Genomic DNA, 24,586 nt, shown 5'->3' with positions numbered 1-24,586 from the left:
CAGTATAATAGAAAGAACTGATTGCACTGTATGCTCAGACAGGCCATTCTCATTTGCTGGTCTACACCCTTATATTAGTATTCTGCAACAGCATGAAACAAACATACCCTTTAGAAAGGTCTTCGGCAACCTGTGGATCGATAATTGGTGTGGTACTACAAATTACATCATACAAGTCACTGCAGAGGGAGAGCCACAAGTACTTCCGATGTACAGAGCAGAGGCACCAATCTTCCCCTGACTGACCACTTAATGGCTATAACCTTTTTTTTATCGTTAGGTTAATTACAAAGTCAGTGCTACCTTCAGAAGAGCAATATCTTCTGGAATAAATACAGTTCACTTTGTGAAGGCCACAATGGCATGTGTGTGACATGATATGTCAACAGTCATCATTTTAACATGGTCATAATGACGACATTGACCAAGTCAACCTTCATGTTGTAGATGGTGGTCCAGCAGTCATTTTTCTCTCCCGGCAGCTGTAGCGACTTCCAGGTCCCTAATTTCTGGCTCAGGTGCTCCAATTTTCCGGTTAGTATTCCTGGAATCGGTAGGAAATACCACCGGCCGCATGGCCAGCGGTTCGAATCCCGGCAGCGGCAGCCGACAGATGGACAGATCCCGGCAGCGACAGCCCAACAGCGCTGAAAATCCTGATCGTACTTAAGTATATACTAACCTAACCCCCCTAACTCTAACCCTCCTCAGGGATGCCTAACCCTAACCTCCCCCCCAAGTGCCTAACCCTAATCCCCCCTCTAAGTGCCTAACCCTAACCCCCCTTCCCCGCTGCCTAAACCTAAGTCCCCTGGGGGGGTGCCTAACCCTAAGTCCACCCCGGGGGTGCCTAACCCTAACCCTCCCTCCCCCTAGCCTAATCCTAACCCTCCCTGGGGGTGTCTAACCCTATGTCCCCCCCGGGTGCCCTAACCTTAAAGAGGCTGTCCGCTTGCGGCGCCCGGCATCCCTTCGATCGGGATGCCGGGCGCCTGTCTCCCGGCGTCGAGAAAATGACAGGTGTCTAGATATAGACGCCTGTCATTTAACCCACGCCGGGATAAAGCAGTCGGGAAGCCAGCTGTCGGGATCACGTCAGCCAGTTTCCCGATTGCATCCCATATTCCTCCCCTATCCCTCTTTCCTCTAGTGCCTAACCCTAAGCTCCCTTCCCCCCACATTCTAACCATAACCTCCCCCTTGTGCCTAACCTTAGCCCTCCCATCACCTAAACATAATGTTGACATTCTGAGAATGTTGACATTTCCCATGTTGACGAGTTACCGGTCGACATTTTAACAATGTTGACATCATAACTGTTGACATGGTAACTGACGACCAATTGACTACACCAACTACTAAGCTAGTGTTAATTTTCTTCAATAATCTATTACATGATCCCTTGAAACAAATCTGTTGTATTGTATGTAACATCCTGTTCATGGGACAGGACTATAAAGAATTTGAGATGAGTCGCTACAGTTTACTTTAAAGGTCAACAGTTCTCACATTCCCGGAAAGCCTGTGTGTGTCAGTAATCAATGCCTTCAAAACATTTCCTCAATCATCATAACGCACTGAGAAGTAGGTAAATGAATGTAGACTACAGTGTAACACAGCCGGGGATCCCCTACACACCTGCCTGGCCACTTTCCTGGCTTCCCAATATGGCTTGGAATCTTCCACAGATTTTCCGATTTTCTTTACCATCTCTTCCAGCTTCAGGGTGGCTTCTGTCAGCACAGAGCGGAACCTCTGTCTGGCATCCTGAAATAGATGTATATATATTAAACACTGACATATAAAGGAAGGAACACATGGATATATATCCTTTCCTTCCTATGAAACAACACCAAGTGTGAGGTTTAGTGAAAGAGACACAAAGGGAAAAACTCCTTTTCAAATCTATATTGTTGGTCATTTAATTTTAGCAGAGCTGGCAATTCTTTATTTTATTTAACAAACTTCCAATACAACAGCAAACTTAAAACGTCCCCATACATATTACAAATTAAGAATAATAAATAAATTAAAATAAGTTAGATAAGTGATCTGAGTTTTATATAGAGGTATGCTTGACAGCATAATCCTCCTGCTTCAGTTTGAAGGACACACACTATATACTTTTGGTGACCCAGCTCCTTCCACAACCTAAAGGTGCCTACACACTTAGCGATATTTTACACGATTTGCCCGATTCCGACGTATCGTGATGACAAATCATGTAAAATATGCCCAAATCGTGAGCGTCCACTCACAATGCCAATGAGCGTCCCCACGGATCGTACATCGCATCTTCAGATCTGCCGTGCTGTAGGCAAAATTTGACAATCTCAGTCACGATGCACTGGAATAGTTAGGAGGCACGATAGATCGTTTGTCACATTGGACTGTTTTTAACAACAAATCATGCCCACGACTGCCGGGGAGCTGCTGGGGAAAGTTCAAGGGCAAATCGGACACGATATCGCATCGTGACCACATCGCCAAGTGTGTAGGTCTCCATTCACTTCATTACATCCTCAGCCTGCCCTGGCACATCCCGTCCTTTCTTAGCCAACAACTACATATAAGGTTCACCCTACAAATTGCTTCATTTTTTCAAATTGTGATAGATATCAACAATTATTATAATACATACATTTTTCCTTTTATTGACTAAAGCTTGGACAATACTGCATCCATTAATGAAAAATATTAGGTCATTTTTGAAAGTGTCCTATAGGAACATACAACCATGTTGAATAGATAATGAAAGCTCAGCTTGGGGATAGAAATTATAGGGGAGAAATGTAGCTTCAACAGAGTTTATTTGGTCTATGCAGCATTGCTTGTTTGTATCAATTTAAAAAGGGGATTAAACCTAATATTCAAGTTGCATTATATGCAATCATAGGTATGAATACCAGTCACAAATCTATATGTAAAACTTGACAGAACTTTACTGTTTATCAAACAAAATTCTAAAGTTGGGGGCCTGGCACACCCCACCATCTGTTAAGCATTGGGTTGACCTGGAGGTTGACTTGGTAGCCGCGGACCTGCTCGTACATATTCCCTGGCTCCTAGCGAAGCATAAGCCTAGCTCTGGACGACTGGTCCCCACGGTTGTGCTCACGCTCTGTCATTGGCACAGGGTCAACTCTTCCACCATTTTTTCGGACACCCCTCTTCCTCGACTCCCCTGTGGAATCACCAGATTTTCCCCCCAGGCCAGCACTCTGCAACATACATACATACATACATACATATGGGCTGCAGTGGGCATTACTAGGGTCCATCATTTTGTTGGTAAATTTATCCCGTACATGTTTCAGGAGTTTCAAAACAAACACAAGATCCCCTTCACTAACTTTTATCAATACATACAAATACACCACTTTATCCATTCCCTCATTCCGACTTCCCCCATTCAAAGTCTCTCTACCTATTGAACGCTACTGCACATAATACCCAATGGACAGAGGGTCTCATTCAGACCCGCTCGCGAGCGCTGTACGCTCGCAAGCGGGTCGATGTTACCTAAATGCGCATGACGGAGGTGCCTCCGTCGTGCGCATGCGCGAGACCCGGTGAGCGACGGGGAAGCTGTCACTCGGGGTCTCGCACCAATGAGGGCGTGCTGTCGATGGTGAGCGTGCCGGTGGGCGTGGCTGCCCAGACAGAGGTGTTCCCATGGGAACGCCTACCGTCTGGGTCCGGCCCCACTAATATCACTAGTGATGTCAGTGGGAGTGTTTTCGGCTCTGATAGAGCCAAATGCACTCCGGGCTTGCGGCAGACGAGACCCTACCACAAGGGTCTCGTCGCAAGCCCGATGGTCGTGATGGTCTTGACCATCGCGACCATATTTTTGGCCGCTCGCATAAGTTGTGGGTGGTCACCCACAGCTATACGAGCGGCCAGGAGGCCGCACCATTTTAAGCTAGGCTGGCCCTGATTCAGAGCGAGCGCTCTGGTCAGAGCGTCCGGCTCTGAATCAGGCCCAGAGTTGCCATCTCCCGGCTCTATCTTAGCCCCTGAAACTATTCCTCCTCCCAAAAACAGGACAGAGAACTAGACTTTATTTGCAAGATAGGCCTGAGGGCTTGGGACCTGATACACTCCAACACCCTTAAGTCCTCCATCAGTGTTGCCATCATATAAAACTCTTAAAAAGATCCTCATCTCTCTCCTAACCCTGTCTCACTCCTCCCCTCTAATTCCTTCCTTCCTTTACTTCCAACAAGCCTCTAATTCTACACACGCCCTCCCCAATCTCTTTCTCCTGTTCCTTCCTGCCTCCTTCGTCTTAGCCACTAACTCCCCATCTGCTCCCAACTAGTCAAGCATTACTCTTGACCGTACCAAAGTTATTCTTTAGAATTGTGACTGTTGGGTTTTGTTATTACTTTTGTTTGTTTAACATGTTTCCCCCACCCTTTCTCCATCATGTTGTAAAAAAAAAATATATAAAGTTGAACATTTATAGTGAAATCTAATGCTCTATGGGGTCTATTTACTAAGCCTTGGATGGCGATAAGGAACCAGCCAACCAGCTCCTGTCATTTTTTAAACACAGCCTGTGACATGGCAGTTAGGAACTGATTGGTTGGTACTTTCTCTCTTTTCACTTTATCTCCATCCAAGGCTTAGTAAATAGACCCTATGTTATCAGCCATTTCCTGCTAAAGAGGGGTCAATGTGGCTGGCTGCAGTGTCCTTCAATTGAATTACTGACTTACAAAAACAATATCTTACCCCATATCTACATTTTTTAATTCTGATGAAAACGACATTATGTTACATTAGTTGTACATAAGCATATGCAACTTGTATCCTATATTAGTGGCAGTCAGGTGGATATACAGTATAGGTTGTTAGAGGGCCATATTTTTTATTTATGTTTTTTAAACAGTTGGCTGTACTAATGGGGTTGGGTACAGGATGCTGGCGCTCGGGATACTGGCTGTCAGAATAACGATGCCGGTATCCCTACAGGGATACAGACACCTGTTGGTAAGTATCCTAACCCTACCCCTCCCTCCCAGCAGCCTAAATATAACCCTTATCCTCCATAGTGCCTATACCTAACCTCCCTCCACAGCCTAAATGTAACCCTCCCCCAATAGTGCCTAAACTTAACCCCACTACTTACCGTCAGAATGTCGATGCCGGGATCCCAACTACCTCCTGTACTAATGATATGTCCTTGAATTGAAGCAAGCTTTGGTTTTCTTTGACAGTCCTTTCTCAAATCAAACGCCTTATTGTAACATTAATAAGAAAGGAGTGAGAACCATAACCACAGGAGTGTGCAAAATGTATTTCCTTTCTAAAAGGGGTAATTCAATTATTACATAGTGTGTGTAACATAGAATATATCTATAGGTCATGTATTTATGACCCCATAAACACATTCTAAAGGCACCTCTGTGAATCATGGTGACCTTTGTTTGCAGTGATTTTAGCAGAAAACTACATTTGCTATCATGCAAAACAGTAGCAATCTCTCTATCGCCTATGACATCACCAAGTGGTTTGTATCCTGGAGTTTTAATAAGTTCAGAACCTGCAAATTAGTTAATTTTGTAGCACACCAGACCCTCGATCCCTTATATCTTTTTTTTGTTACACATATGAGCATATATGAACTGTGGATTAGAAAAACATTGGCACTTCAGCAGGCACAGATCTACATATTATTACATGATGCTCAAACATTGAGTCCCAGCTAGGGATAATAACCACCAATAAAAACTTCATTTATAATTCTCTACAGGAGCCATTTATTTTTTTATCTGCTAAAACTACAACCAATACTTGATGAGCAAATTATACCATTAACAGTAAAAATAAACAAAACCAACTAAAGAAAGAACAAAATAAAAAATATGAGATATGGTAAGAACTTACCTTTGTTATCTCTATTTCTACGAAGTCCATAGGGTTCCAGAGGATACCTTGGGTATAGGTGTGACGTCAGTCATCGGGCACCACAGAGTTAAGCTTTCAGCCTCCCAGGATGCACTAGGGTCCCCCTCCTATACCCCGCCCCCGAGCCAAGGCACCTCAGTTAGTTACCAAGCCATAGGCCGGAGGAGGAGAAGGAAGAGAGAGAAAGAAGATCTGGATACACACAAGAATCACACTCACCAGAGGGAGACGGGAAAACCGGTGACCAGACCAAAGCCCATCTGCAGCACAGGTGCGACAGGGCGGGAGTCCTGTGGAACCCTATGGACTTCGTAGAAATAGAGATAACAAAGGTAAGTTCTTACCATATCTCATATTTTCTACTTCAGGGTCCATAGGGTATCCACAGGATACCTTGGGGATGTCCCAAAGCAGTATCCTTTAAGGGTGGGGACGCTCCTGTGCTGAAAGGAGAATCCGCCGCCCGAAGGAAGCATCCTGAGAGGCGAAGGTGTCAAACCTGTAATACCTCACGAAGGTATGGACAGAGGACCACGTAGCAGCCTTGCAGATCTGGACTGCAGAGGCACCACGTCGAGCTGCCCACGAAGGACCCACAGACCTAGTGGAATGAGCCTTCAAAGAAGGAGGAACCGGCAGACCTTCATGAAGATAAGCTTCAGAAATAGCCATACGGATCCAGGCTGCCAAAGTTTGCTTTGAAGCAGGCCAACCCTTTTTACGGAAGCCATAGAGGACAAACAAGGCGTACGACTTCCTAAACGAAGAAGTGCGGTCAACATAAGTCCTTAAGGCCCGCACAACATCCAAAGTGGCCTCACCCACTGAAAGACCAGGTGAGTTAAAGGCCGGAACAACTATTTCCTCGTTAACATGAAACTGGGAAACAACTTTGGGAAGAAATTCAGGCCGAGTGCGGAGCACTGCCCTGTTCCCATGAAAAATCAAGAAAGGGGGTCTACAAGAGAGAGCCCCTAAATCAGAAACACGTCTGGCCGAAGCTATGGCCAAAAGGAAAACAGTCTTAGCTGTTAGCCATTTAAGATCCACTGAGCCCAGTGGTTCAAACGGCGGTCCCTGGAGAGCCCTCAGGACCACAGCCAAATCCCAAGGCGCCACAGGTGGAACAAAGGGCGGCTGAATGCGGAGAACACCTTGCATAAAGGTGCGCACATCCGGGATTGTAGCAATCCTACGGTGAAACCAGACAGACAGGGCCGAAACCTGTACCTTCAAAGAAGCAAGGCGAAGCCCGTGATCTAGTCCCGCTTGTAGGAAGGCAAGTATCCTAGACAGACGAAACTCCCGCGGTGCATAACCTCTCGGTCGACACCATTGGAAGAACGTATGCCACACGCGATGGTATATCCTCGCGGACGACGGTTTCCGAGCTCGCAACATGGTACGCACCACAGAGCTGGAAAACCCCCTGGACCTCAACATGGCTGTCTCAACAGCCACGCCGTCAAAGACAGCCGAGCGAGGTCCGGGTGAAGACAAGGACCCTGCGACAGAAGATCCGGTCGTAGCGGCAACCGCAGAGGACTGTCCACGGACAGCCCCTGAAGGTCTGAGAACCAGTGCCGTCTGGGCCACGCGGGAGCTATCAACAGGAGCGTCCCTCCCTCCTGTTTGAATTTCCGGATTACCCGTGGAAGAAGGGAAACCGGAGGAAACAGGTATGCGAACCGGAACGTCCACCGGACGGACAGAGCATCCACCAGATACCCTATGGACCCTGAAGTAGAAAATGCATTTGTGACTGTTATTGTGAGCATGTCTTTGCTCTTATTAAATACACCACACCGGTTAACAATTTGCTGTGCTATGAATTAATGTTGTCTATTAAAGGCTGTCTTTATTACCCAAGACAACACATTTGGGTGTGGAGCAGGTTGAGAAACAGGACACTGAAAAAAAATATAGTAGGGGTAAATACTAGCTAGCCAAAATAAATGCACACATAACAAAGGGTAGGGATCGCTTTGCTTGTAAGATTGCAAACATATGTGGAACTAACATACAAAGAAAGTTACATTTCACAATTTATAGCAAAGGGCTTACTTATGTTCAGCAGTTTTTACTAGGATTCAGTTTAGTCTGGTCACAGATGGTCTATATTATTTGGATGTGGTATTTGTGTAACAATCATATTACGCTAGAAGTGCTTAATGCCCTGGACGTCTTATCAGCATCAGTAATTATACAAGCACAGTTTCTGCATTATTTAAGAAGTCTGGTATGATAAAGAGATAGCCGTGGCCTCCTGCCTGGATTCCTTATTGCAGTAATAATAGCTATCGAAGGTTTTGAATGCACAGCTGGAAACCAATCCTCTTTGAAAGACAGTTTGGGATTCAATAGGTTTCATGTACGCACGTGGGAGTCGTCATGCTCAATTCAAGCCCGAGGATCCAATGCCAAACGTTGGGAATGACTGAGTAACTTCAATACAGATGAGCTGGCCGAGCTGGAGTATCTACTTGTATATAAAAATAACCACGCCATTTATTCATACCAATCTGTGCATCTTTATACACAATACAGAGTGGAAAATTACATAGTTTTGCTAATAAATTGCACTGTGTGTGTAATAAATCATCTATATATCAAATACACAGATCAACTCACGCAAAGTGCAGTGCTAAATGCTGTTTTGTGTATTGGACACTAGGGGCATGATTTGGATTTGTACGCAAACCAGATGGGTTACGTACAAATCTGATGTTTGGGGATCTGCGTATGCACAGGACCCCTTAGCCGCAGCATCGTTTAGGAGGGTGGAAACCGGGACTGCGCTGTCGGACCAGACTTCCTGGACCCAGCTGACCACTACTGCCAGTCTGAGTCAACTTTGGCTTGCGCTTTCTGGCCGAGGGCTGCAATCATCGATCTGATGCAGCACTCGGATCATAGATGCATGCAGGAGGTGTCTTTTTTCCTACAGACGCCCCTACTTCTGTATTTGCATCTTAGCTGTAAAGTATTGAACAGGCGCTTACCTGCTGCTGTGCAATACTGCAAATTGGAATCAGGCCCTAGGTCCTCTCACCTTGAGAGAGGGAATTGGATGTTAGTTAGAGCCGAACCAGTTAGGTTTTAATTATTTTGCTTCTCCCCATTAACGGCTACCACCACAGAAATTCACTGTATATCTCCGGAAATAGCATTTCCCCTGCTATTTAACCCATGTCTATTTAGCAAGGATTGTGGCAGTACATGTACTGCTGCAATCCTCCTTTCCCTATCACCATCTATGGCAGGGATGGGGAACCTCAGGCCCCGGGGCCGTATAAGGTCCCCGGAATCATTTGGTCAGGCCCTCGGAACAGAATCTGCAGCCAGAATCTATGCAGTAATGCCGCCTGGAGCATCCTTAGGAAGCTTCAGACGGTCACACCGCTGACCTTACAGTTCCCCGGAGCATCCTCAGGATGCTCTGGGCATTGCTGTAATTACCGGCGATTGTGGCTCCGCCCCCGTGAGACATCACACGGAGGGGTCGTGACCTGCGGCGGGCCCGCAAATAATATTTTATAAATCAAAAGGTTCCCCACCCCTGATCTAAAGGGTGAATCCAATTGTCCACAAAGGGTGCAAGTTGCCATTGCCACAGCGATAAAATGCCGGCAACAGCGCCTGAATTTGCACCCCTCTCAGCCCGCTCGGTGCTCAATTTCGCTCGGAACCCTATGACTCTTCCAGCACTGTTGTGCAAGTTTGGGTTGCCGTAAAGTGCAGCTGTTGCCCCAAAGATCTTACGGACGCAAGGTAATTGGATTGAGCCCTAAGGTTGGCAAAATCCAGAAATAACAAATTCAATTTCAATGTAGCATTTACATTTTGGAATTACATTAAAATATGTATTGTTGTGAACTGGCAAAGCTAAGTCATGTGTACATTAACGAAGAGCGGCTGCAAGACTAGTTTTAAGTCAGACTTAAATATTCAAGTAAGCTCAACGATTCACTACATTTATACATTTACCATACCACAATTATACGCTTTTTATTACAAATCTGCCTGGTCAGAATTAGAATGGGTCAGTTGTAGGCCACTATATTTGTCACACATATCGATATTTTAAAGCATAATTTAGCATACTACTGTAGTCAGCTTCGTGCATATACTACAGTTATCCCCGTCATTAGTAAATAACTTATATGCACACATTATACAGTAAAACACTCATAGAACATTAATCAGCACCATTTTTGCAATATGCCGAGATTGTGTCACTGAGCTATGATGTCACAGCCCAAAGTCTCAGTCTGTGTAGAAGATGCGGCCTCCCAACTTCCGCCTGCTCAGGTAAGCAGAGGGATGGGAGTACACAAGGTTCCTAATGTACACCTTCCTTTTTAATAAACTGTGATTCAGAATGCTGAGTGCACAGTACTGGTAAAACATATGGGGGGAGATGTATCAATCCTTGGAGAGATATAAAGTGGAGAAGTTGCCGATAGGAACCAATCAGCTTCTTACTGTGCTAGATAAATGATAGCTAGAAGCTGATTGGTTGCTTTGTGCAACTTCTCCATTTCCTCTCTCTAAGATTTAATAGATCTCTATGGTCTTGAAGCCCGATTCAGAGGCATAAGCTATTTGCGTACGCTGAATCAGGGTGCCCCTTTTTTTTAAAAATAAAAAAATCCGGCCTCCGGGCCGCTCGCACAGCTGTGGGTGACCACCCACAGCTTGTGCAAGAGGCTTGGCGATGGTCGTGATTATCGCGACCATCGGCATTGTGAAGAGACCCTTGTGGTAGGTTCTCAGCACTCGCAATGCCAAGTGGACTTCCTGCTCTAATAGAGCAGGAAGTCCACTACTGACATCACGAGTGATGTCAGTAGGGCCGCCCGCAAACGGCAGGCGTTCCTTCGGGAATGCCTTTATTTGTACAGCCACCCCCCCCCCCTCTCCCCACATACAAAATGGGGCGAGCTGTCGATCAATATCAGGCCCTTGGTTTCAAGTCACTGTAATGTATTAGAAGGATGCCCATTACATTTCTCACAGCCATCCAAAAAAATAGTACAGATGGACGTAAAATATAAACTGATAAATAAGAGGGGGACAGACAGACTATAAATGGTGCATAATATTTATATTATTTGTTCTACACGCACACGCCCAAATACCAAACTTCCATACAATATTACAGCATGTAACCCTAATTATATAGCAGCTTGAAATTCAGCAGTATTTTAGGAATTGGGTCACGCTGTTTCCAAGTTTATCTGGTCATATGACAAGCCAACGGCAGGTCACATAAATAACTGCAGGTGTGTTATAAAAAAAAATATTTGTACAGTTAACCTGTTTGTTTTACGTCGGTTTCCAAACTCCATTAAACAGCTAAGACATCTTTGTCTATGAAGAGTCTCTTATGTAAGGTCACTGTAATCAGAAAGGAATACTGCTTAGTTATTGTAGCCCTACCTTTAAGAGGGATGGAAGGGGGGGAGGGGGAGGATTCTATTTGTGGCCTTTACCAGATCTGTTTTCATTTCTAGAACTGGAGGCGCTGCTCATGCTTCTCCGGCAATGATACATGTTTTATGTAGCAGTGCAGAATTACTGCCACCCTTTAATATAGTATCAATATCAACATGCTACAGAGAGGCTGAAAAGTAAAAACATAACAGAACATTCAAGAAAGCAAAAAAAGCAATTACTGCAAATTCTATCCATCACGAGTCGGCTAAGGGCCTGATTCACTACCGTACACAGTTGCTTTATACGCACGCGATCGGCAGATTGTTGCATACTACGCATACATATAAATTGCAGTGCACAAACCAGTCATTGCGACCGGGACTGAGATCACAGCGGCTACGCAGACCCATCGCAGAGTGATTGTCAGGAAGTGCAGTTTGCGTGTGTTGACGGGGGGTGGTCGGGTGAATGCAGGCGTGCCAGTGCGTTTCAACACGGTTCCATGGGCGTCTATAAATTATCCACTGTGATACCATACGCAGCCTGAGGCCTCATAGTGTGCACTGAAGTTAGCAATTCCTGAGTTAGGTCTGACCTGCCTTAACTGTGCGTATGGGTCCGATGGTAGCGATGTTTTCGCAGTCTCGCTAACCATCACGAATGTGCATGTAGGTGAAGTGAGCGTTCTTATGTAGTGCTGCGGCGGCATTGCGATCGCCCTGGATTAGCATACTATCGCAGTTGAACTGCGTGCGTACGGTATTTTTCAATCCATACTGAATACAGTGCTCAGCATAGAGAAGAGAATGCATTATAAGAAGAGAACAAAATCTAGACCAATTCCTTCAAAGCAGTCTAGAAACATTTGTGAAAGATAGACCAAGCATCCTTAGCAGTGAAGGGGTTAAAGCGACACTACCAACTGATTTTATTAAGATGTCCTACCCCATTGCCAGCAAATCAATTTAGTGCTAAGATTTAATTGACGGCAGGCGGTGATGCGGTCATGAGGAACAATCACAAACTCTTCAGAGAGCTTGTGCAGGGTCCTCCAGCTCATCCCCTTCCCTGGTTTTCAGACAGTGATGTACAGTAAGAGTCGGGAGAAAGAGCTGCATGTAGATGGGGCTATATCCCTGGGGCTCCAGCTAAACTATCCATCTGAGAAACAAAATCAGAAAATAAACCTAGATCCTGGGCAACAAAACTGCATTAAAAATGACTCTGTGCAAACTTACTTGTACCAACGTCAACTGTACACACGTGATGCAACATATTCTGGCCCCCATTTAAAAATTAAAGTAAATAACAGCGCAATTTTTCATTGTAATACTAAGAAAAAATTCACTGGTATTTACAAATACTAACCCTCCGGCGAGGTCCCGCAAAGTCCTCGTTCTGGTCCTCCGCTGGGCTACTGGTAGCCTAACACTGCCAGCAACAGGGCTCCGGTGTTATGCGTGACGGTCCGTCTGCGCATGTGAATGACACGGGGACCCAGCAGTGCCTGGAAGGCTTCACTGAAGCCAGAAAGACACGGCCGGGTCTCCACTGCCGGAAATGGGGACCGTGTCGCTCTCGCCATCTAAAAGATGGCGAGAGCGATGCTTGACAAACAGCGGTAATCTTAAGGCCCCCATACATCAGCAATTGATTGCAGCAATCGTGCAATTTGCAATCGATTGTGTATTAAAATCCTTCCCTCTTTCAATCGATTGTGGCAATTCTGTAATCTGCTATCGAATGAAAAACGGAAAGATTTTTATACAAAATCGATTGCAAATTGCACGATTGCTGCAAATTGCTGATGTTTGGGGGCCTTCAGATTACTGCTGTTTGTTAAATCCAGAAAAGGGTGGCATAACCCCTTTAGCGAGCGCTAAAGGGGTTATTCTTCGATGACAAATAGGGACCTACAACAGTGATAACATTTGTTGTGTATGATAATGGTGCTCCAGCCAATCAGCTCCAACTGTTATCTGTCTGAAAAATGACAGTTGGGAGCTGAATGGCTGGAGCACCATTTATCATACGCAATGAGTTTTATCACTCTCTGTGAATGATAAAATTCAGTTGATACATGAGGCCCTTAGTGATGCCATTAGTGAATTCATAGGCTGTTTTTTCATGAAATCAGTTTGGCTCACAAATCTGATGCTAACACTTTGTATAGATATTAACTGCTTCTATCTCAATCAGTTAATTTACTTCTTCATGAGTAGCCTGCAGCTGTGGTGTAAGTCTCAATGAAGGAATATGATATTAATATAAAATACTAATAATATTTCTAACCAGCTGAAACTAGTGTATAATTAATATATATATATATATATACATATACACACACACATACATATATATATATATATATATATATATATATATATATATATATACATACATACATATACACACATATACACACATATACACACACACACACACACACACGGAATCGGTATGAAATACCGCTGGCCGCATGGCCAGCAATTCGATTCCCGGCAGCGCCTGGCCGACACCAGCAGAGTTCCCGGCAGTGGAAGCCCGACAGCACTGGAAATCCCGATCGTGGATAGGTAAGTATTCTCTAACCTAACCTCCTAACCCTCCTTAGGGGTGTCTAACCCTAAGTCCCCCGGGGGGGTACCTAACCCTAAGTCCCCCCCAGGGGTGCCTAACCCTCCCTCCCCCTAGCCTAACCCTCCTGGGGAGGCGCCTAACCCTAAGACCCCCCCCCCCCCCCGGGTGGCCTAAACCTAACCCTCCCCCCCCACCCCCCGCAGCTGTCCGCTCGCAGCGCCCGCCGTTGGGGAAATGTCAGGAGTCTACATCTAGACGCCCGGCATTTCATCCCTCGCCGGGATATGACAGTCGGGAAGCCGGCTGCCGGTATTAAAACCTTTTTCTTAAAGTTATTAGAACTTACGCTGTCACGCAATTATTTTCTATACAATGGGAAGTTTTATCAACAGGTGTCCGGTTGTGCCATGGGCAGTAACGTAGCCCCGAGCTACGCAAACGTCTATATGTTTAGTGAAGAATATGATATGTTCTTCTCTAATGTAGAAATTAGTAAACACATACTTATCTACACGAGGTACATAGACGATTTGTTTATGTTATGGACTGGTGGCTTAACGGCATTTGAGGTGCTGATGCAACAAATTAATAACCGTGACTCACCTATTAAATTGACCTATAACTGTAGTACATCTACATTGAATTATCTTGACGTTCAAGTAACTATCGAAAATGGTAGTATTAAAACAGGGGTATATAGTAAACCTACGGATCGTAATACCCTACTTGCGGCCAATAGCCATCATCCTAAATCACTTGTGAGAGGGCTTCCAAAATCACAAATGATGAGAATTGCACGTATTTCAAGTGACCTTGATCATACTCGACAAGAGTTGGAAAAAATAATAGACAAGTTCGTGACAAGGGGATATTCTTTAACTCAATTAAGGAAGCAAAGAGATGAGGTCCTGCTACTTCAAAGAGACACGTTATTACAATCTACAAATAGAGACAAAGGTAACATTATCCCTTGGAAACTTGAATACCAAACCAGTAGTCCAGTGATCCAGCGAGCCACACGGGCATTATGGCCCATAGTTTCAACTGATAAAGACTTACCTTGCTTTACAGGCAAACGACCGATGGCGTGCTTCAAAAGAGGCAGAAATATTAGGGACATGGTGGTCCATACGGATATAACTGGATTCGTGCATCCCAGTCAGGAAGGTCAAAGTATACGGGCAAAAGCACCAGGTTGCTACAAATGTACAAAATGTACCACGTGTCAATATATGATGACAGGATCAACATTTAAACATCCCCATCGTGACCATATATATCATTTAAAACATGTCCTCACCTGTACTTCAACATACGTAGTCTATTTGATAATGTGCCCGTGCGGGTACCATTATGTCGGTAAGACCATCAGGACAGTGAGAGAACGGATGGCTTTACATCGATCGGCCATTAAATCAGCCCTACTAAAAAAAGTGGCTGAGCAACCTGTGGCTAGACATTTTTTGCTAGCTGACCACCCTTTGTCTGCTTTGAAACATATTTTAATTGATCATGTTCCAACAACGTTAAGGGGAGGAAATAGAGGCGAAAAACTTCTGCGTCTCGAAGCGTCCTGGATACACAAATTAAATACGATCCATCCTGCGGGACTTAATGAGAAACTGTCTCTTAATGTATTTTTGTAAAGACAATCGTTACGCTTCAGATACTACTTTGTATTGAGTAACCACTCAAAGTGTGGTTAGGATGACTTACCTGTAGTTTATCATTATAGCTGTTCTAGTCTATGGTATATATTATATGTAGTTAGTTTGTATGCATTTTTAATAGCTTAAGCGACTGATATTTATATGTAAGTTTATTGCATGTATGTAACACAATATGTTTCTTTGTCTCTCCTTGTAGCTGACGCGGGCCAGACAGACAGTATACCAGGCTTGAGGTTTGTCTCTATGACAACCAACAAGCTTTGGAGTGATGTCATCCATGGAGGACAGTAGCCGCCGTGTGCGCGCCAACCCCTCCCCCTGCCTGTCCTGGCCGGCGCCGGCACACAGGAAACACACCGCTATTTAAAGGTAAGACTCAGCAGTGTTTATGTCTGCTGTTCATATATTTAATATTGTTATGCCAGCCTTGAGAAAAGGGCCGTGTCTGGCTCTGAAACGTCGGCAGTTTGGCATGTATTAAACCCTTTTTTTGCTTATGATACCAGTCCAGGAGTGCCGCTGATTCTTTGCATGTATATATATATATATATATATATATATATATACATACATACATACATACATATACACACATATACACACACACACACATATACACACACACACACACACACACACACACGGAATCGGTATGAAATACCGCTGGCCGCATGGCCAGCAATTCGATTCCCGGCAGCGCCTGGCCGACACCAGCAGAGTTCCCGGCAGTGGAAGCCCGACAGCACTGGAAATCCCGATCGTGGATAGGTAAGTATTCTCTAACCTAACCTCCTAACCCTCCTTAGGGGTGTCTAACCCTAAGTCCCCCGGGGGGGTACCTAACCCTAAGTCCCCCCCAGGGGTGCCTAACCCTCCCTCCCCCTAGCCTAACCCTCCTGGGGAGGCGCCTAACCCTAAGACCCCCCCCCCCCGGGTGGCCTAAACCTAACCCTCCCCCCCCACCCCCCGCAGCTGTCCGCTTGCAGCGCCCGCCGTCGGGGAAATGTCAGGAGTCTACATCTAGACGCCCGGCATTTCATCCCTCGCCGGGATATGACAGTCGGGAAGCCGGCTGCCGGTATTAAGGCAGCCGGCTTCCCGGTTGTATACCATACAGACACATAATATATAAATATATATTATCCCGTATATACTCGGGTACTCGGGTATAAGTCGACCTGAAATATAAGCCGAGGTACCTAATTTTACCACTAAAAACTGGGAAAACTTATTGACTCGAGTATAAGCCATGGGTGGGAAATGCAGCAGCTACTGGTAGTAATCCCTCCCCTGGTACTGCCCCCAGTAGTAATTTTCCCCTTCAGGTAGTGCCCCCAGTAGTAATACCCCCCTGGTAGTGCCCCCAGTAGTAATACCCCCCTGGTAGTGCCCCCAGTAGCAATATCCCCCCTGGTAGTGCCCCCAGTAGCAATATCCCCCTGGTACTGCCCCAGTAGTAATGCCCCCTGGTACTGCCCCCAGTAGTAATATTCCCCCTCTGGTAGTGCCGCCACTAGTAATACCCCCCCTGATAGTGCCCCCAGTAGCAATATCCCCCCTGGTAGTGCCCTCAGTAGTAATCCCTCCCCTGGTACTGCCCCCAGTAGAAAGTCCCATGAAGGTGTATATCATTGGAAAGATAATTTTATACACAATATAATACAGTTCACCGCAACAAATTATCTTTATTGAATAGAAATAGGAAAGATCCACAACACCATGCTGTGATAGAAGAATGAAAAAACTGTGCTTGAGTGACAGAAGAAAATAGTCTGAGGTAATCAACAATGATTTACGTGAATGTGGTGTAAACATCAGTGCCAGGACTGTTCGACACAGACTTCAATATTTTAGGTTAAATGCCAGAATTCCAAGGAAAAAGCTGCTTTTATCTCTCAAACAAAGACAGAAAAGATTAGAATGGGCTAAAAAGCATATTAACTGGTCAGAAGAACAATGAAACAGTGTCATCTGGAGTGACGAAACCAGAATATCCATATTTGGTAGTGATGGAATGAAATATGTCCAGATAAGAATTGGAGATTTGCTACCTCAGTGTACAACACCTACTGTGAAGCATCCAGTTACTGTATGCTGTGGGGATGTATGACAGCAAAAGATGTGGGCCAAATTTGTATGATCAAGACACTATAAATGGCACCAAACACATCAGTGTCCCGCAGTGTGTGTGTGTGTGTGGGGGGGGGGGGGGGGAGGGGCAGTTGAGGTGAATGGCACAGCAGCGGGTAAGCATTGGGTGAATAGACGCTGTGCACATGCGCACAGCAGCTATCCACAGTGCAGAGAGAGCCTGGAGGCAGCCCAGCATCTGCACAGTGACAAACGGTGGGTCTGCAAGGCTCCACCCCTTTCCCTAGGCCCCACCCCTTTCTTGACGTAAGCGCGCCTTAGGCACGCTAAAGGCCCCGGCCCACTGGCCACCAATGTTAGGAGGTATGTAATTGCAGCAAAAGGCTTCCAAACTAAGGCTCTCATTTACTAACGAGTTTTATCAACCAAAAAGAGTGATAAGTGTATGATAAAAGGTGCTCCAGCCAATCAGCTCCCAACTGTCATTTTTCTAACAGATGACAGTTGGGAGCTGATTGGCTGGAGCACCATTTATCATACACACTGAAATGTATCACTCGTTTGGTGATAAAACTTGTTAGTAAATGAGGCCCTAAGTACTAATGGATAGTGTGCAAAACATATACACATATACATACCAAGAAACAGGCAGCACTCCCGTACTTCAAGCTGAAGAAATAACTGGTGCTTTATCGCAACATTTCGGGATTATTTCCCCGTCGTCAGGAAGTAACCGTTGCAATAAAGCACCAGTTATTTCTTCAGCTTCAAATCCGGGAGTGCCGCCTGTTTCTTGGTAACTATACATTGGGGTTTGCTACCCCAATGGAGGGAATCTGTATGATTTACCACCGGACGCAAGTCCGGCTGTTGGAATCCCGACAGCGGCTGCCCAACATGGGTGAAAATCCTGATCGACCCTAAGTATAGACTAACCTAATTCCCTCCCCTAACAATAACCCTGCCTTAGGGGTGCCTAACCTAACCTTCCCCCCCAGTGCCTAACCCTAATCTCCCCCTCTAAGTGCCTACATCTAACCCCCCCTTCCCTTAAATTGCACATTCAATGAGCAGTTGGAATCCAAAAATATAGCCCATGTCCCACCAAAACTGGGACTATACAATGAACTAATTATAAACTCTTTTGGCTATTTTATGATCATCATACCAAGAACTTATTCTGTTTCTTGGAAAAATCAGATCCCTTTTTAATGAGTAAACGCTTGCTGACTTGTTCAGAGCTTTGCTTTACGCAGGGTATCCTCTGTTATCTATTGATCAAGAAAACTGCAAAGGAGAGTTTTAACTAAATCAATGGATAATCTTAAAAGAAACACTTTGTGCCACACTCCTTGAGCCATTATTACGTTAAGTGAAGCCACGCATGACATTCCCTGCAGCTGTTACAGGGAACACAATGTCTTATGAACAAAGGCTCAAAGATTATTTTTTTATCAAATTAAACGTTCCGGTTCACTGTACAATCTCTCAAGCTGCCATCAGCTAAGTACCTAAATATTTTAAAAGGAATGTATAGAGAGTTACAGAACTAGCAAAATATTAATAGGAAAGTCAATCAAGCTTTTACTTTAAAGTCCACTGTTTATGCCAGGATATAGAAAAAATGCACAGAACAGATGGCACAACAGGGTATTAAGATCTTAAAATCCAATTTACAGAAATGTTAATAGAAAGATATTTTGCATATAAAAGTAGATTTAATCTAGTTATGTACCATTAATTGGGTTAGACCACATGGGCAGTATACTTGGTGTAGTGGTTAGCATTACAGCCTCAAAAGCGGTCTTTGGTTCCATTCCCATCAAGACCTTATCTGTTTGTGGAGTTTGCATGTTATCTCCATGTTTGAGTGCGTTTCCTCCGGGTGCTTTGGTTTCCTGACACAATCTCAAAATATACTATTAGGTTAAATAATTCTAATTTAAAAAAAAAAAAAAAATCAGCCTAGTATTTGTGTACACATGGTAGGGATCACAGCCTTAACCTCACTTGGGGCAGGGACTGACTAATGTGAATGTATGCATGTGGTAGGGAGCACAGTCTTAACCTCACTTGGGACAGGGACTGACTAAAGTGAATGGCCAAATAATCTCTAAATTGCTGGGGAATATGTGTGCGCTATAAAATAACTTTAAATAATGGTAAGATCCTGACACAGCCAAACTACGTAGGAAAGACACAACTTATACTCCTTTTCCACCAAAGTAACTGGTCCGACCTGGGATTTGGAACACTGGGCCTGATTCAGAGCCGGACGCTCTGAACGAGCGCCCGCTCTGATTCAGGGCGTGTTTTTTTTTTTCCCAAAGCGGCCTTTTGGACGCTCGCATAGCTGTGGGTTACCACCCACAGCTTATGCGAGCGTCAATGATATCGGGCTTGCAACGAGACCCTGCGGTAGGGTCTCGGTGACCGCAAGCCCTGGAGTGATTTTGGCTCTAACAGAGCCAAAATCACTCCCACTGACATCACTAGTGATGTCAATGGGGCCGGACCCAGACGGTAGGTGTTCCCATGGGAACGCCTCCGTCTGGCAGCCACGCCCCCGGCACGCCCACCAAAGGGGGCGTGCTGTCACTCACCATCGACAGCACGTCCCCTTTGGTGCGAGACCCATAACGACGGCTACCCCGTCGTTATTCGGGTCTCGCTCATGCGCACGCCGGAGCTCCCTCCGTCGTGCGCATGCGCACTAGGGCACCATCGACCCGCTTGCGAGCACTCAGCGCTCGCGAGCGGGTCTGAATCAGGCCCACTGTTCCAACCCGCAACAGAATCTGCTTCACACCTGGTTTCCAGTACACTTCAACCTGGGTTATTCCCGGGTCAGCCGCGTTTACACTGCAACTGTGTGCAATGGAACTCTTCTGCCGGAAATCCGAATCTCCCTATGCTGTAAATTATCGCCCGACCCGAAATTCCCGTTTACAGAACACTGCCGTTTAACCCAGGTCAAACCCTGCTCACTGGACCCGGGGATTTTTTTGGGAGCCGTTTCCACTGAGGTGCGACCAGGGTTATCTCGGCGATAATACAGGTTTTAATTTTATATGTTCTTTCATGCCCAACGTTGACCTCATTTGACACTGTGGTCCTCATTTACAAATCACAACAGACATTGATGGTTCACCCAGCACAGATCAAGGTACATGCCTATACTTATTGCGTAAAGGTACAAAAAATCTAAAGAGAAAGCTGTACAATACTGCAAATTTACCATAAATAGATTATCCTCCTCATTTTCATTCAAATTAATTTTTTTTCCTAAAACACACTTTGGTTTATCTTCATGTATATGGCTTAATTTAATCATCAGAGTGAGGGGACGGCATGATTGCCTTTATTACGTGTGACACTGTGTTGGAAGATTTGTTTTACCCTGAACACTTCTCTGACGAATTGCACCTGGAAGGCACAAAATGCGTCACATTAAATGTACAGGATGCGGGATAGGAAGCTGCTCGATAGGGTGTTGAGGAGATTCATATGGCAGAATAAAGCCCTTGTATAGTCTTAGTTAAACTCAAATAGCAGGTCATGGAAGGTAGAAAAAAATAAATCCCAATCTTCAGATGCATAATTTTGCCAAAAACTTGAGGTACATCAGGGACTCAGAATTACATCGACAGCCCGCTCAAGCAGTCTTTCCTCCCTACCATATCTTTAACCTCCGTTCTCAGCGTCCTGATCTCCCTAAGGAAGTCCAGGACAACCCATTACTGATGTATTCATGGGGTATGTGGAAACATATTAGAAATTTAGTTTTTTAATACTGTAGTCAACACACTTTATTTCTTCCATTCCAATTTCCTTCACAATCCTGCATTTATGGGCAGGGAAGCCGCTTATCCATTCACTCAGCGGGCTGCTTCTCACAACCCCTAAGGTCACAGATATCCAAACGTAATTTGACCTACCTCCCACCCTTCATTTTGCATTACATCAGGACCATGCTCAACATGTGATAACTCATTTAACTCCATCTGATTGGTCCAAGGATCTCGATAAAGTGTTGACTTGGCCCCTGACAGCCACTCATGCAATTTCTATGCATTATAATTTACTTTGGCAGGGGATTATCTTTTCCAAAATGACTGTGGGACTGTCCTGCTAGTGTGATAGTGTGATATTTCCCCTGAACTTTCTGTGGAATTGCTTTTTAAAACAGTGGCAAAATCATGCACCATTACTATGGAGAAATGCCTTTGTATGTGTACCCTAAGGGATATCTATCTCCTCTGAAGAGATTCATGATGAGTTTGTCAGACGGACGTCTGCCCGAAATGTGTCTAGCTTGCGGCGTCTCTCCACCACTGTTTACAAGATTGCCTCACAATTAAACATTTTTGGCATCACGTCGAAATGTTTTCCCACAGATGGAGTATGGCCTTCTTTCCCCACAGGACGGACCCCCCCCCCCCCCGAGTCTATTTCGCTAGTTTAAAAGTTTGTCCCCCAACTTTTTTTTTTTCGCACCCAAAATTAAAACTTTTTTTGGAGGGTCCTGTGGTACTTTTTAAAAAATTTTGGTCACAGAATACCTTTGGGGGCCTCTCCAAGAGGTGCAGGGTGGTTTTTGGAAGTCTGCACCCCAAAACCCCAATTCTGTACTTTTTCTCACCACCTATTCATGGTCCGAATGCATTGACTTTTCACTCCGGCGAAAAGTCTGAACTGTTGAATACGGGGATAACTGAAATCGGCAAAAATGATGTCATCGGCGAAAAAGTTTTGCAGAGAATGGCTTTTCGCAGCCTAATTGAATATGGCCCTAGATTGTAGTTCCTCCTATCATTTTACCTGGTCCTCCTTAGGGGACTTCAAATATCTTTATAAATGTGTCTCTCTCTGTAGCTATGCAGCCGTGTCAGGGATGCTATAGGAATTCCTTTTCCCCTGCTATTTGTTTTTAAATTCTTTGTATGTTAGAGGTGTGTCTTATGGTTTAATCTGTTGTTTGTGCCATATCCCAAATGTATGTTTGTTTGCCTACGCTTGGTATTTTGTTTTGTATTTTTATATTCCAATAAAGAAAAACAAGAAAAGTAAAAAATGTACAGGTTGACACCTGATCACCCCCAACTCCGAGCTTGTTCCAAAAATTAAGTACTTTAGTGAAATAGAATTGCTGTAGCTCTACCCCTTTATTTCATTTCAATAATCTGTTCTGCAAAATTAAAATTTGGTACCAAAGTGCTTAGGTGGAAATCTACTTAGACTTGCACAAAATGGAGGCTATATATATATATATATATATATATATATATATATAAAAGTTATAAAGCAATATGGAAGCACACAGCACCAGAGAGGACACTGCTACATTTAGCACTTTATAAAAGAGGCTCTATGTTGATATTGTGTAATGTCTATTCCACAATCATCATTGTTTATTTGAAAGCTCCACAAAAATCAGCAGCTTGACAGTCAGAAACACATTTACCCCTCTCCTTTATGGTGCATTTTTTAATTGTACACATGTAGGGGTAGATGTATCAAACCTTGGAGAGAGATGAAGTGGAGAAGTTGCCCATAGCAACGAATCAGCTTCCAACTGTCATTTCATAGACTATGCTACATAAAGGACAGTTAGAAGCTCATTGGTTGCTATAAGCAACATCTCTCTAAAAAGTTTGATACATCTCCGCTATACCATTGTTCACGATATGTGGAGAGAATTTATTTAAACAGTTAAAGGGAAGAAAAAATAAGACAAAAAAAATGGTTGGCTTTGATGATCCTATTCAAACACACTAATTGGGACAGATTACATGACTTATAAGTAATTTATTTTTAATAGTCAATTCTATATTAACTTATATAAAAAACAATATTCATCAAGAGAGAATTCAGAATACCAGAGCTAGCATCATATGTTCCACAGTAGCCTGTCAGTACAGAGCTTTTATTCAACACTATAGAGGCGTTACAAAAGGCAATTTTTATTTTTATTTTTTTAAATGTGTGGTTTCATTTTCTAAAAACAAGAACACTTTAGGGTGGAGCTCTAAACGTACATGCTTTTGGGAACTATTAGACACATTCAGAATGTCAACACTAACATGGGAGGGGGGTTAAATTAAATCCAGGATATAACCTAACAATGTCATCAGTGAGTGAGACCAGAGGCTGGTTCTCTAGACAAAAAGTTTAAAGTAAACAGTTTTATTTTTCTTAAACAAATAAGATCTACTTTTAATTCTAAGCCCTATATCCGATTTCCGACGGATCGGAACGACAAAACGTCCAGTGTGTACGCACACATGCGACGGTCATCCATCGCATCTTTAGATCTGCTGTACATGCTGCTCAAACTAAAAATCTAACTGACGACTCCACACGTTTAGATGCGGCGGGGGAACAACATATCGTGCGGTTGTTCACCAGATCGTGTGGAGTGTACGGACTGCCCGATATGTCGTTCCACCGCATATGCCATCAACCCGGGTACACAGGTCATCTAGTGTGTACCCAGCTTTACTTTACATAACTGTAGTAAGCATGTTTTTGGAGCACTCTGGCGGCTAGCTGAAATAAAATGCAGGTTTATCTCATCCTTCTCAGCATTTAGTATACAAACAGAAAAAAAAGCCTCAACTCAGCTGCAAAGCATAACTAGTTGTCATCCTTTCCTGACAGTCGTCCTTGCTGTTGTACACTAATATATGCATATTCTAGTTTCTGGTCTGAGGACTCTATAGAAACATGTTCACTGGCGAGGAACGTAAGCAAGGAAGTGGAGTCTGGTTTCACTTTTGGGATTCAATCAAAAGCTAGGTCATCGGATTTTAAAACAATAGGTACTGTATGGAAGTAGGTTCAAGCTTAACCATGTTTGATGCTGTAGAAACTTGGTTATATGACACTAT

At 44.3% G+C, this 24,586-nt stretch overlaps 2 protein-coding genes across 2 annotated transcripts in view; one reads left to right on the top strand and one right to left on the bottom strand.

Annotated features, from left to right (window-relative positions):
- SH3BP5 (SH3 domain binding protein 5) overlaps nucleotides 1-24,586 on the bottom strand; it is a 98,106-nt gene that overhangs the window by 38,319 nt on the left and 35,201 nt on the right. The window contains exon 3 of the mRNA XM_088463773.1: nucleotides 1,639-1,767. Within this exon, the coding sequence (XP_088319899.1) occupies nucleotides 1,639-1,767 (129 nt within the window). The remainder of the gene's footprint in view (nucleotides 1-1,638; nucleotides 1,768-24,586) is intronic.
- On the top strand, nucleotides 14,343-15,581 carry LOC148535358 (uncharacterized). The gene has a single exon (XM_088463014.1). The coding sequence runs from the start codon at nucleotides 14,343-14,345 to the stop codon at nucleotides 15,579-15,581; it is 1,239 nt and encodes a 412-aa protein (XP_088319140.1).

This window comes from Taudactylus pleione, unplaced genomic scaffold, assembly GCF_031769625.1.
Source record: "Taudactylus pleione unplaced genomic scaffold, aTauple2 ptg000053l, whole genome shotgun sequence".
NCBI lineage: Eukaryota > Metazoa > Chordata > Amphibia > Anura > Myobatrachidae > Taudactylus > Taudactylus pleione.
This window is presented reverse-complemented; position numbering and strand designations above follow the sequence as displayed.